The 14,514-nt window shown below is 40.0% G+C and overlaps 1 protein-coding gene across 1 annotated transcript in view; it reads left to right on the top strand.

Annotated features, from left to right (window-relative positions):
* Positions 1-2,406: 2,406 nt before the first annotated feature.
* LOC135547569 (zinc finger protein Helios-like) overlaps positions 2,407-14,514 on the top strand; it is a 28,133-nt gene continuing 16,025 nt past the window's right edge. The window contains 2 exon segments of the mRNA XM_064976683.1: positions 2,407-2,817; positions 6,957-7,003. Of these exon segments, the coding sequence (XP_064832755.1) occupies positions 6,970-7,003 (34 nt within the window). The 5' untranslated portion in view covers positions 2,407-2,817; positions 6,957-6,969.

The raw sequence follows: 14,514 nt of genomic DNA, 5'->3' as shown, positions 1-14,514 counted from the left end.
AAGTGTGAAATCTTCAATTTTGGAATCATAGGCTCCTCTCATCTGAATCATTTTTTGTTCTAATTCTATATATTACATTTTAAATATGTTTCTGACAGTTTAATATCCTACGTTCCTACTAAACATTTCTGAAATAATAATCCAAAACATATTTTAATTAATACAAATGTTCAGGACACAATCGATATATCACACTGCTTTACCAATGATATATGCACATACGATTCATTCATTACATTTACATTTAAGTCATTTGGCAGACGCTCTTATCCAGAGCGACTTACAAATTGGTGAATTCACCTTATGACATTCATGTTATGTATTATATTAATCCATATCGTTCATAAACATTGAGAAACATATATAAGTATTTTTAATGGCTTAAATATGTATATTTATTAGGGGATTCATTATGCTAATTTCTTCATATCAAAAGTTCTGTTTAATATAAATGAAATGTTGAAAATGTATTTTATTGTGTTACGTATATATTTGCTGTGACAAAAGTGTGTCGTTATGGCTAAAGGTGCTTCACATGACCTTATTTTCATTACCAGTAAGTAAGGTGTCATATCACATCTGGAGAATTTTTGGTCATCAAATCTAAAGAGTGAAACATCTAACCACTTATTGGAAGTGACTAAGATGACCTAAAGTTTTCATCTGTGACACAAGAACAACACAAAACATGAAAACATATTTTGAATGTCACATCTCTCTCACGTTTCTTTTTTAGTTTCTTTTCATTGTGATTGTACAGCAGCTTTTAGAGCATGCGCTGACAACCGTACCTCTTGAATACTGTGCTGTACTTCAGGAGATCATTTCAGACAAGTCTGGTCTTTGCCACAGGAGGGAGCAGAGGAGGAGAATAATGAATCTACAGTACAATGCAGAGCTTCTTGCTTATACCACTTCTGACAAGACATTATTAGAATAGATAACCAATAAGATATATAATGCATTTGTGTATGTTTCCATGTTTTTAATGAATTAGAACTCTTAGGCAATGGCCTAAATGCAGGGAAATGTGGCATCAAAAATATGTGCAAACAATTGGACTCCCATAATAATAATTATTAGTAGTATTAATAGTAATAGTAATATGTTTATAATGTGTGTTCATGTATGTATCTTTTATATTTTTATTCATACTTAATTGTCCATTGCTTACAATATATTATGAGTGCTGTATGAACCGTAGCCTAATTAATAAGCACTATTAGCTTTATTATTACTATGATCCTTTTATCATTTATTTATTATCATCCTAATTAGTCATATTCAATCATTGTTTTCACCATTTACTCAAAATAAAAATGCCTTACTGTTATTTTAAGCTTTTCGTCAATGTGTTAAATACAAAAGCAACAGGCTGTGAAGTACTGTAATCGATTGCCGAGCAGCTACAGCACAGACAGCCAGAGAGAGAGAGATCCGTTTCTCTGTGTTAGACCAGGTTCCCAGAACAGACACTCGGCGGCTCGTCTGCTCTGCTTTCGAAGATGGAGGAAGTATCGGGGGATTAACTGTTGTTGCCTGCGGAACTTCTGTATTACATTACATTGTATTCCAAGCAAGACATTCCAAAGGGTGAACATGTGTAGTTCTTACTTCACAGCATAGGTGATGGGATTATTTAATCTCCTGCGATTATAAGGTAACGAAATAAAGAAAACAAATAGCGATGATTATATATTTATTTAGCCTACAAGGATGACAGTTTGTCTGCTATGATGATGATCTAAAACATGTCCGTGGATAAACGCTCAACATCCGACCATTGATCCAGATTCCAGACAATGCAGATCGTGCTGCAATCTACACAGACACGGGATTCAGCGAGACAGGTGCATTTCACTAATAAACATCAGACTGCTCTGGACTGCACAATGATCGGATACCTGTTGATGCAGCAGTGGGGGCTCTTCTGCAACATCTTTCTATGACATGATTCGAAATGCTTTGAACCCAAATTGCAGTGTCAAGGGAGATAATCTCGTATTTTATTCAATTAGGCTATAGAGACAGAATGGGCACAATAGTTGAGGAGACGTTCTGTCTGTTGAAATATCTTTCTACCTGCACCTGCATGTGAATGACAGGTTACTACGAGACAGCATGGACTATCAGTCTGTCATATCTCCCTTAGGACTGCCCACTGACACACTCACTCTTAGACCTCATCCAATTCCTTTTGAATAACGATGCTTCTACGATTCCCTAGAATCCCTCGGCCAAAAATAGGCTGCTCCCTACTCCTTTTATTTGGCTAATTCCATAGGAACCGGTGGATCCAGTTATATTCTACGGTTTCTTTCTTTCTTTCTTTCTTTCTTTATTTCATTTAGTCTAAAAGCAAGTTATATCTTCCCCGACCTACTTTAATAAATACAAACTCCAGTAATACACAGTCTATAACTGTTGAAGTGCCCACATTTTGGCTAATCAGGGTGTACTTCATAGAATATTATAGGATACATACTGTACATAAAGGGAAGGTGCGTGCGGGCTGAGGTGAAAAAGTTGACGGGCAAGTTCAGCACAGAGGAAGTAACTACCAAAGCTACGTATTGAGGAGTGTGCTGCCATGTTCCTAAACTTTATTCAGTTTGTATGCAGGACAGGACCGTGGTATATTCAACTGACGTTTTTATTTTAGGTGTCCTTCTTTTTAAAAAGAGGAGAGTAGACCCTACATTATTAATTGTCTATCAAATACATATTAGACAACTGGGGGTTGTAATTTGTATTTTAGAACGAGGTGCGACTTCCACTGACGAAGATCCCTGATTTGCACAGGGGAGACACTGAAAGGTAATATTCAGTTGAACATTTTGTCAATTGATCAAGTCTGGTTATCAGAACCATACAAATTATTATGCATTTAAAATTAGTAGGCTACCATTCCTACACGAATACTTTGCATACTAACTTTGTAACACATTTATAATAACTTATCAGCATTGTTTTCACCTCGTCGCAACAGGTGAACTTTTAACTTCAAAGGTCCTCATTCTGCTTACTCTTTCTGAGCGATTGATCGATAAATTGACAGGGCTACCCATTCGATTGCTCAAATCATACAATAACAGGTGGCGGCTGATTCTGTCAACATATGGCTTGATTTCGATCGTGTAATTTAAAATAATCAACCCATGTGTTGTTTTAAACTAAAGGGAGATCTTGGGCTGTCAGATAAGCCAACACACGTGCCACGACTGAGCGTCTAGGGACAGGTGTCCACAGCGGAGGCGCGGATTGTTGGTGCAAATTCTTAAGGGCTTTCCGTTTATTGCTTACGAAGCACTTATAATCTCAATTGTCAAAAGTAGAAAATAAAATATATTGACTGAATGTAATAACTTGTATACTTAGGCTGCTAAGCGCTCTAAAGTTTAGAGTATTAACAACTATTTAGTATTTATTTATTTATTTGAATAGCCTAGTCAACCACATATGACTTTTAATTCAGCATACAGTTTTTACTATTTTTCCATAGAACATACACTTAAAAAACAGACATATTATCTCTCCTTGTCTTAGGTAAAACAAATATTTGCATTGTAATTGGTTTCCCAATTATTTAAGTGTTAATTATGAAGGATAATGTAGCCAAAGTGCATGCCATTTTTTATTGACTTGTTATACATATGTCTTGTGTGATTATTATTGTATGTAGAGAAAAGTGGCCATCATACACAAGACATTTGCCAAAATGTTGACATCTGTATGCTCGTTCACAGTAGAAGATGTTTTGCTTGGTCTGTCCTCAAGATTGGGCCTTAATGCGGTTTTATTTTTACACCTGAAATATGACTTTATTGTCCTCTTGTGAGTCATACAGTGCCCTACAATGTATTCATACCCCTTGATTTATTCAGCATTTTGTTGTGTTACAGCCATAATTCAAATGGATTACCTAGACTCTTTTGTTCTCACCCATCGACAAACAATAACAAGAACAATCTGAAAACTTTTTGCACATTTATTGAAAATTAAATACAAAAATATTTCATTTATACAACTATTCACATCCCTCAGTCAATACATGTTAGAATCACCTTTGGAAGCGATTACAGCTGTGAGTATTTCAGGGTAAATCTCTAAGAGCTTTGCATACCTGGATTGTACAGTATTTGTTCATTGCTAGAAAGCCCTTTTCAATTATTGCCATACATTTTCAATCAGATTTAACTCAAAACTAGCTAGGCCACTCAGAAACATTCAACGTTGTCTTGGCAAGCAACTCCAATGTATATTTGGCCTTGTGTTTTAGGTTATTGTCCTGCTGAAAGGTGATTTTGTCTTCCAGTGTCTATTGGAAAGCTGACAGAAACAGGTTTTCCTCTAGGATTGGCTGTGCTTAGCTCTAATCCGTTTATTTTCGAACCACCCCAAAACAACTCCCTATAACATGATATAGCCATCACCAAGCTTGAAAATATGAAGAGTGGTAATCAGTGATGTGTTGAGTTTGATTCGACCCAAACATAACATTTAACATTTACATTTAAGTCATTTAGCAGACGCTCTTATCCAGAGCGACTTACAAATTGACTAAGACTGTATTCAGGACATGAAGTTAATCTTTTTGCCACATTTTTTTTCTCCAGTTTAACTTTCGTGCCTTATTGAAAATACGTTTTAGAATATTTTTCATTCTGTACAGGCTTCCTTCTTTTCACTCTGTCACTTAGGTTAGTATTGTGGAGTAACTACAATGTTGTTAATCCATCCTCAGTTTTCCTCTATCACATCCATTAAACTTTGTAACCGTTTTAAAGTCACCATTGGCCTCATTGTGAAATCCCTGAGCAGATTCCATCCTCTCTGGCAACTGAGTTCGGAAAGACGCCAGTATCTTTGTAGTGACTGGGTCTATTGATACACCATCCAAAGTGGAATTAATAACTTCACAATGCTCAAAGGGATATTCAATGTCTGGTTTTTATGTCCTTCTTTGCAAGGCATTGAAAACCTCCCTGTTTTTTGTGGTTGAATCTGTGTTTGAAATTCACTGCTCGACTGTGGGGCCTGACAGATAATTGTATGTGTTAGATGATGTAGTCATTAAAAAAGTATGTTTAGCACTATTATTGCTCACAGAGTAAGTCCATGCAACTTATTATGTGACTTGATAAGCACGATTTTACTCCTGAACTTATTTAAAATTGACATCACAGTTGGATTGAATACATATTGACTCAAGGCATTTCAGCTTTTCATTTTTCATACATTTGTAAAAATGTTGAAGAACATTATTTCACTTTAAAATATGGGGTATTGTATGTAGGCCAGTGACAAAAATGTTGAATTAAATACATTTTAACTTCAGGCTGTAACACAACAAAATGTCGGAAAAGTCAAGGGGTGTGAATACTGTCTTAAGGTACAACTTTATTTAATCTCAGGTGACCTGACCAGACATAACAAAAACATATAGGAAAGCAGAGAGAGTAAACCTGTAACTGATAGGTTTATTACCCTGACTGTCCAATTTAGCAGTGACATTTGACTGCAGAAAAGGACATATTCAGTATTTCAGAAGTTCAGGATAATTACAAACACACACACACACACACACACACACACACACACACACGCACGCACGCATGCACGCATGCACGCACGCACGCGCACATGCACTGACACTTACAAAACATTAGGAATACCTTCCTAATAATGAATTGCACCCTATTTTGCCCTTAGAACAGTCTCAATTCATCGGGTCTACAAGGTGACGAAAGCGTTCCACAGGGATGCTGGCCCATGTTGACTCCAATGCTTCCCACAGTTGTGTCAAGTTGGCTGGACGTCCTTTCGGTGGTGGACCATTCTTGATACACACGGAAACTGTTGAGTGTGAAAAAACCAGCAGCGTTGCAGTTCTTGACACACTCAAACTGGTGCAACTGGTACCTACAACCATACCCCGTTCAAAGGCACTTAAATATTTTGTCTTTCACCCCCTGAATGGCAAACATACACAATCCAAGGCTTAAAATCCCCCCCCCCCTCATCTACACGGATTGCAATGGATTTAACAAGTGACATCAATAAAGGATCATAGCTTTCACCTGGATTCACCTGGTCAGTTTATGTCATGGAAACAGCAGGTGTTCCTAATGTTTTGTACACTGAGTGTACTTATCTTGTGTATTAAACATCAATAGTATACAATCTCACCTGAACCTCCAACAGATAATACATGTTTACAAAATGTCACCCTGATCGCAGACATGAAATTGGCCAGTGGTGGTATGCACCGTATCACTATTCTCTCTGACTTATTTCATTTGAGTTTAAGGCCTTTTGTTCAGAGGGTCTGAAACTACTAGAACTGGGAACATTTGTCTTCTGACTCTATGTACATTTATAACCCATAATATAGTTTTAGCTTGATATATTTGTTACTTCTCTAATCGCGCAACTTTCTATGAACCACTGTAATCTATTCAGAGGCTAAAACTTTACAATCCACCAGCACTTCAGCAGCATTTTGGGAAGTTGAACCATAGAGTTTTATGATGCAGGGATGCTAGATTAAAGTATTTCGGAACCTCAAAAGCCAAAACTAAAACACGTGCATCTTTGTCTTCATATTGAACTCTGTATCATGTTTGTACATTCTCAAATGTTATCAGTAATAGATTGTATTAATTTATTTTCACTCAACTTTCATTGTAATATATTTGTTAAAAATGAATCATGCCTGTTTCAAAATCAATGTATCCTCTAATTCGGCATTTCTAAATATTTATAATCATTCATATAATGGCTCATTCATTAAATCTATTACAAACTGTTACCTAAAGTAATGTACAAATAAATCACTCCAACCAAACAGTATACACTGTTTTATTCCATTAGGATTTAGAAGAGGTTAGAAGGAGAGTAAGCACTGTGGTACAGCTGGAGTGCTCTGACTTACTGTTTCTTTTTGATACCTACAGCTCTCCCCCAACTATGGAAACAGAGGCAACTGATGTATACTCTGCAAGTAGGTCAACTCTTCAATCACGCTCTAACCAAAATAATATTGACATATAACTCTTAAAAGTCTTTAAAAGGTTTGTGACATTGTGCTTTAAGTTGTGGATGCTGGATGTGTCTCTTATTCACCATTTTATGTAGTTCTTTAAAATGTTGTTTTATGGTCTTTCTAATCAATTTTCCACATTTTGAGGCCGTTTTGTCATCATTTTGGTTATAATCCAACTGGAACTAGTATTTAGTCCAGTCTCCTTTTTCACTTCTGGTTGTTTCTGAGAGTTATTGATTCCTAAGGTGGTTTTATGCTAAAGCAATCAGACATTTGAGAATGTCATGATGTTGTGATGTTTTGCACAGCTGAGTTATGGTCAAAGGTATGGGGCAAGGCTGAGGCTACACTATTTTTTAACAAATACAGTTGACAGATACAGATATGGAAGTGTACGCAAGGATAGGTGAACGTATTCCACACAGCTGAGATGAGGAAGTCATTCTGCTTTACTAATCTGATAAGAGGAGAGAGACATGAGCTGCATGTGTTCTGATCCTGTAAAAGGGCCAACTACTTCTTGGCTCCCCTAGAGATGTCTTATCAGTAGGGTGGTGCTGTACCAGGCACAGTGATACTTCCCTCCTCTTTCTCCCCTCCACAGATTCCCTCTGATAGAACACACTGATCATCTGGAGTTTGACAACTCCTTGTTGCAGGTGTTGAAAATAGTTTTGGGATGACTGGAGCAAAATATGTTATAGTGTGAAGGAAAAAGTAGGATGGAGTAGGATATAGCCATTATAGTGCCCTCTGTTCCAATCCATGTTTGAAGCATACTGCCATATCTCCTCTAAATTGTTAAAGGCAAGCTGATGAATGAGATCTCTGTCTCTTACAGTGTGGAGGAATGGTCTGGAGGTTGATGGTTTGACTGGAAAAACCAGATCCTTGCTCCTGCCTGTGTTGCCTGTGTGGAAATAGGGAAATCGTCCTGCACAGTTCCAAACCTCTTGTTCAAAGTTCATGTCATTCCAGTATCTGTGGCTTATTGAAGTGCTCCCCACTTGTAAAGTACAGTATAAATTTAGCCAGCCAACCAGATGTTGATGATCATTTGATGAAACACGTTCTCAACTCACTTCATAAAACGGCCTACAGAAGCCAACATGTTTATCAGGTCTTGTTCTCTCTTTGCCATTTTCATAAATTGTATTTTCCTTTTGGCTACGCCGCCTACACATGGAACCATCTATATCTGATGCGTTACACACATCATCTTTCTCTGGTTACCTTCCCTGTCTATACAAGTCATCTGGGTTTTGGCCCTGATGCACAGAAATGTCGTGGCGGTTCATACAGTATTGAGTCAACTAATTTATGGTGCCAGTCAAAGCTCTGATTTTGACACAGCAAACTGTGTGTGTGTGTGTGTGTTTTGTATGTGTTGTCTGCCCCAGTTACTCCTCAATCTGGCCCACGGGTTCACTTTGGGAGCAATGAGCTGCAATTTTAAGGATTGTATGTGGAATAGCAGATGATGAACACGTTTGAGCTAAATGCCATTAAGGTTTTCAATAATAATTACAAGGACATGAAACATAGGACCATCAACATTCCGATGCTACTAGTACATATCATCTTTGAGCCACTGTACTGTGCCTTTACCTAACCTGATCGACCACACAGAGTCTTCAAGGCATCAACACTTAGCACAGTAATGGGAAAGCCTGTCCTATCCAGTCATAGAGCGACTCCTGTCTCTACGACAGACAGCACTGCCAAGGGATAGCCGCCCGTCGGTCACCTGAGATTTCCTTCAACTTCAGCGTGGCTTGCAACCTGAGACCAGACCCAGGGATTGTGTCATCATGGTCATGGACCGCGACTCCCAGAGTGCCTCACTCAGCAGCAGCCAATCACAACAATGGAACACTAGTCTACCACATATAATACTAGCATTTTGTTTTAGTCTCCATGGGGGAAGCATGAAGATTGAAGATTAACTGTTGGACTGAAGTGGCCATTGTGTCTATGACATCTCCGGTACTTTCCTGTATAATGTGCTAGCTGGTAAAGTGTTGTCTTTGCTCTGGTGTGGCTCATGTGGGATTTAACAGCTGGGTCAGTGGAGGTGCTGTGGTGTTGCTTCTGTTTTGGCTGAGAGGCTCCCCTGGGGTCAGGCTGTAGAAGGGATTGGACAGCTCTACCTTTGAGTGGACAGGACAGCTATCTTATAGCCTTGCCTGTGTGTCAGGGTGGGTGCTAAGAGGATGCAATCTGATCTGATCTGTATGGATAGGACATGAGGCTGACAGATGCAGTAGCCACTAGCAATACATGTTCCATCCTGTACTCCTGGTTAGCTCCTAAGCCTAAGTGATGGGCCTGGTTGGGACTTGGATGGTGGATCACCCAGGGAAAATATCTTTGCTACTGGAAGTGTTGTTGGGGAACTAGCAACAGATTGCAAAGACCGGTGTGGCACTGTGTTAGATTAGGGACTTACACAGCAAATGGGCCAGTGTTACCTAGTGTTGATTATTCAGTGTAACATTTATACTGTTTATTCAGGTGTTACATTAACTATGTTGGTGTTAAATTATTACTTAGTGGTCTAAAATAATCCCAGTGTTGGTGTTAATAACCAGAGTTGAGTGTGTGAGTGTGTGATTGTGTCAGTATTACTCTGTGGAAAGTACAACGTTCTTATCAAAATCCTGCAGAGGTGGCACCACAGGCCCCAGAGCGGTATGGCAAACAAAAACTGTTGTAAAAAGGTTTATTATGGGCTACAATGGGACCAGGGTTTTTCTAAGCAGATCACATGGTTTAAAAAACTGCTGGAAAAGCTCATGTCCTTGGGGAGGATGAAAAGCCAGTCAAACTGCAGCAATCTTGTACTTGTTCATATTAACTTTATTTTAAAGAATGTGAGAATATAAACCAAATTTGATCGCGTTGACATTTTCTCACAAACAAATGGCCTATAAATTCACAATGTTACCGGTTCGTTTAACCTGGCAAGTGGCACAGGGCGCATAGTAGGCTAGACTATGCAGATTGAAACAGATTCGTCTTCCTCTGATGAGGAGTAAGAGAGGTCGGACCAATTTGCAGCGTGGTATGTGTCCATTTTAATAATACAAACTGAACACTATACAAATGCCAAATAACAAAGTGAAAGACAGAAACGAGAAGTTCCGTGTGGAACACACAGACACAGAAAACACTCACCCACGAAACACTGGTGGGAAAAGGCTACCTAAGTATGATTCTCAATCAGAGACTAACGACACCTGCCTCAATCAGAGACTAACAAAACCATTCCAGGCCAAACGCAAAATACAACATAGAAAAACAAACAGACTGCCCACCCCAATTCACGCCCTGACCATACTAAAAACAAAGACAAAACAACTAAGGTCAGAACGTGACAGTACCCCCCACCCCCAAAGGGGCGCAAAACCTGAACCTATAGGGGAGGGTCTGGGTGGGCGTTTGTCCGCGGTGGCGGATCTGGCGCGGGACGTGGACCCCACTTCACCATAGTTTTTCTCCGCCTCTTTATCCGCCTCCGTGGCTTCTTAAAACGGCGACCCTCGCCGCCGACCTCGGACTGGGCACCCTAGCCCGGGTCCAGAATGGACGTGAGATTCCGGCAGCACTGAACGGACGGGAGACTCCGGCAGCTCCGGAGTGAAGGGCGATTCTGGCAGCGCCTGGCTGACTGATGGCTCTCCTGGCTGGCGGGAGACTCTGGCAGCTCCTGGCTGGCGGGAGACTCTGGCAGCTCAGGACAGATGGGAGACTCTGGCAGCTCAGGACAGACGGGAGACTCTGGCAGCTCAGGACAGAAGGGAGGCTCTGGCAGCTCAGGACAGACGGGAGACCCTGGCAGCTCAGGACAGATGGGAGACCCTGGCAGCGCTGGGCAGGAGGAAGACTGGCAGCACTGGACAGGCGGGAGCACCTGTAGGAAGGAGATGTAGAGACAGCCTGGTGCGGGGGGCTGCCACCGGAGGGCTGGTGCGTGGAGGTGGCACTGGATAGACCGGACCGTGAAGGCGCACTGGAGGTCTCGAGCACCGAACCTGCCCAACCCTACCTGGCTGAATGCTCCCCTTAGCCAGGCCTCTGCAGTGAGGTGGAATAGCCCGCACTGGGCTGTGCTGGCGAACCGGGGACACCATGCGTAAGGTTGGTGCCATGTACCCCGGCCCGAGGAGACGTACTGGAGATCAGATGCGCTGAGGCGGCTTCATGGCACCTGGCTCGATGCCCACTCTAGCCCGGCCGATAGGAGGTGCTGCAATGTACTGCACCGGGCTATGCACACGCAGCGTGGACACCGTGTGCCTCACGGCATTACACGGTGCCTGCCCGGTCCATCTCTCTCCACGGTAAGCACGGGGAGTTGGCGCAGGTCTCCTACCTGACTTCGCCACACTCCCCATGTGCTTCCCCCAAATACATTTTGAAAAGTTCTGTGGCAAATGCCGCCTCGCCACAAGTTTAAAACCACGCCCATCATTGAAATATTTCCCAGCATGCTTTCCTGCAGGTTGATTTTTTTTAGGATAGTTTTTTTTTCAGCTGTGTTTTGGCATGTTCTTTGATTGATTATATATATATTATATTATATATTAATAATTATATATATATATTAATCTTATGCTACACAAAGTTAAATACACATTTTCTAAACTAATCCAATCAGTTAGTTAGATTTATGGCACCCATTGATGAAATGGTTATTCCAGTTTAAATGGTTTAGGTAGTCTAATTTACCAATTTGTTTGGAGTGCAGGTTTCAGATGAATAAACATTTTGGTTGTTGCCATCCTAACTCTGGCTGCTGTCGAATAGAAACTACATATCACTTTGCAAACTAGATATAATTTGGTCTGTTGAAAGTGAGTTTCAGGCCACTCTATTAGGCAAAAAAAAGGTATCTTAAATAAGGTCTTAAGAGGTACAGGTGAAGTCGGAAGTTTACATACACCTTAGCCAAACACATTTAAATTCAGTTTTTCACAATTCCTGACATTTAATACTAGTAAACATTCCCTGTTTTAGGTCAGTTGGGATCACCACTTACTTTAAGAATGTGAAATGTCAGAATAATAATAGAGAGAATGATTTATTTCAGGTTCTTTCTTTCATCACATTCCCAGTCAGACGTTTACATACACTCAATTTAGGATTTGGTAGCATTGCCTTTAAATTGTTTAACTTGGGTCAAACGTTTCGGGTAGCCTTCCACATGCTTCCCACAATAAGTTGTGTGAATTTTGGCCCATTCCACTTGACAGAGCTGGTGTAACTGAGTCAGGTGTGTAGGCCTTGAGGTCAAAGATTTGATGGTCACTCCAATACCTTGACTTTGTTGTCCTTAAGCCATTTTTCCACAACTTTGGAAGTCTGCTTGGGGTCATTGTCCATTTGGAAGACCCGTTTGCAACCAAGGTTTACCTTCTGACTGATGTCTTGTAATGTTGCTACAATACATCCACATAATTTCCCCCTCATGATGCCATCTATTTTGTGAAGTGTACCAGTCCCTCCTGCAGCAAAGCACCCCCACGACATGATGCTGCCACCCTCGTTCTTCACGGTTGGGATGGTGTTCTTTGGCTTGCAAGCCTCCCCCTTTTTCCTCCAAACATAACAGTGGTCATTATTGCCAAACAATTATATTTTTGTTTCATCAGACCAGAGGAAATGTTTCCAAAAAGTACGATCTTTGTCCCCATGTGCAGTTGCAAACTGTAGTCTGACTTTTTTTATGCCGGTTTTGGAGCAGTGGCTTCTTCCTAGCTGAACGGGCTTTCAGGTTATGACAAAATATGGCTCGTTTTACTCTGGACATATAGACACTTGTGTACCTGTTTCTTCCAGCAGCTTCATAATGTCCTTTGCTGTTGTTCTGGGATTGATCTGCACTTTTCACACTAAAGTACGTTCATCTCTTGGAGACAGAACACGTATGACGGCTGCGTGGTCCCATGGTGTTTATACTTGCGTACTATTGTTTGTACAGATGAACGTGGTACCTTCAGGCATTTGGAAAATGCTCCCAAGGCTGAACCAGACTTTTGGAGGTCTACAATTTTTTGGGCTGATTTCTTATGATTTTCCCATGCTGTCAAGCAAAGAGGCACTGAGTTTGAAGGTCGGCCTTGATATACATCTACAGGGACACCTCCCATTGACTCAAATGATGTCAATTAGCCTATCAGAAGCTTCTAAAGCCATGACATAATTTTCTGGAATTTTCCAAGCTGTTTAAAGGCACAGTCAACATAGTGTATGTAAACTTCTGACCCACTGGAATTGTGATACAGTGAATTATAAGTGAAGTAATGACTTGTGTCATGCACAAAGTAGATGTCCTAACCGACTTGCCAAAACTATATTTTGTTTACAAGAAGTTAATGGAGTAGTTGAAAAACGAGTTTCAATGACTCCAACCTAAGTGTGTGTAAACCTCCGACTTCAACTGTATGTAATGTATTGTTGCAAGAAGATAATAATTACGTTTGAGCAGGAACCCACTCGGAAATTATGTTGGAGTGGGGTCGTGGAGTACCGTTAGTTAATTTTGGCCACCTGTGAGATGAAGTGTTGTATCAGTTTAGGTGGTCTATGGTTACGTTAATTAAAGTAAGATAATGTCTGCTGGCAATTCTGAAGTTTTTATAAATGCTTACATAAGAGCATGTAACATTAAGGTTAACTGCTAACTAACAGGGATGTAAACCAATTTGTGCACAAATATAAGCTTTTAGTGCAAATGGAACATTTCTGGGATCTTTTATTTCAGCTCATGAAACACGGTACTAACACTTTACATGTTGTGTTTGTATTTTTGTTTATTATATATACACTTCCTAGTGTTCAAAATGAAATATGAGGTGTTATTGCATAGCACTGAAACTGACAAAGTGTAACAGCATCAGCACTAAGTACAGTGTTATTTTTTTATTATTTATAATTTTACCCCATTTTCATGATATCCAATTGGTAGTTACGACCTAGTTTCATCGCTGCAACTCCCAACAGGCTCAGGAGAGGCGAATGTCGAGACATGCATCCTCCGAAACATGACCTGCCAAGCCCCACTACTCCTTAAAGGTCCCAAACTGTCTTTCTGATTCCCATGTAAAATTGCGTAAAACTATAAAAAAGAGTTTTAGACAGCTTTAATTTAAATGTATTTTTTTATCCTGATCTGTTTATAAATACAGCACTTTTTGTACAAAGTCTCCCCATTTTAGGGGACCAAATGTATTGGGACAAATTTTCTTACTGTATATGTGTATTAAAGTTGTACAAAGTTACATATTTTTTCCCCAGTATTTGGATAATCCTGAATGGAACATTAAAAATGATGAGTGAAAAGGTTTATGATCAAACTTTATCATTGTCGAAGCAAAATAAAAAAATTATACTTTGGTCATCATACTTTGATCTGGTTTCATCCAAATATCATCACATTTTAGTAAAACATGATTATGGCTATTCAT

Source organism: Oncorhynchus masou, chromosome 10 (genome assembly GCF_036934945.1).
Source record: "Oncorhynchus masou masou isolate Uvic2021 chromosome 10, UVic_Omas_1.1, whole genome shotgun sequence".
Classification (NCBI taxonomy): Eukaryota; Metazoa; Chordata; class Actinopteri; order Salmoniformes; family Salmonidae; genus Oncorhynchus; species Oncorhynchus masou.
The sequence above is the reverse complement of the archived record's forward strand: the minus strand, read 5'-3'. Positions and strand labels throughout refer to the sequence as shown.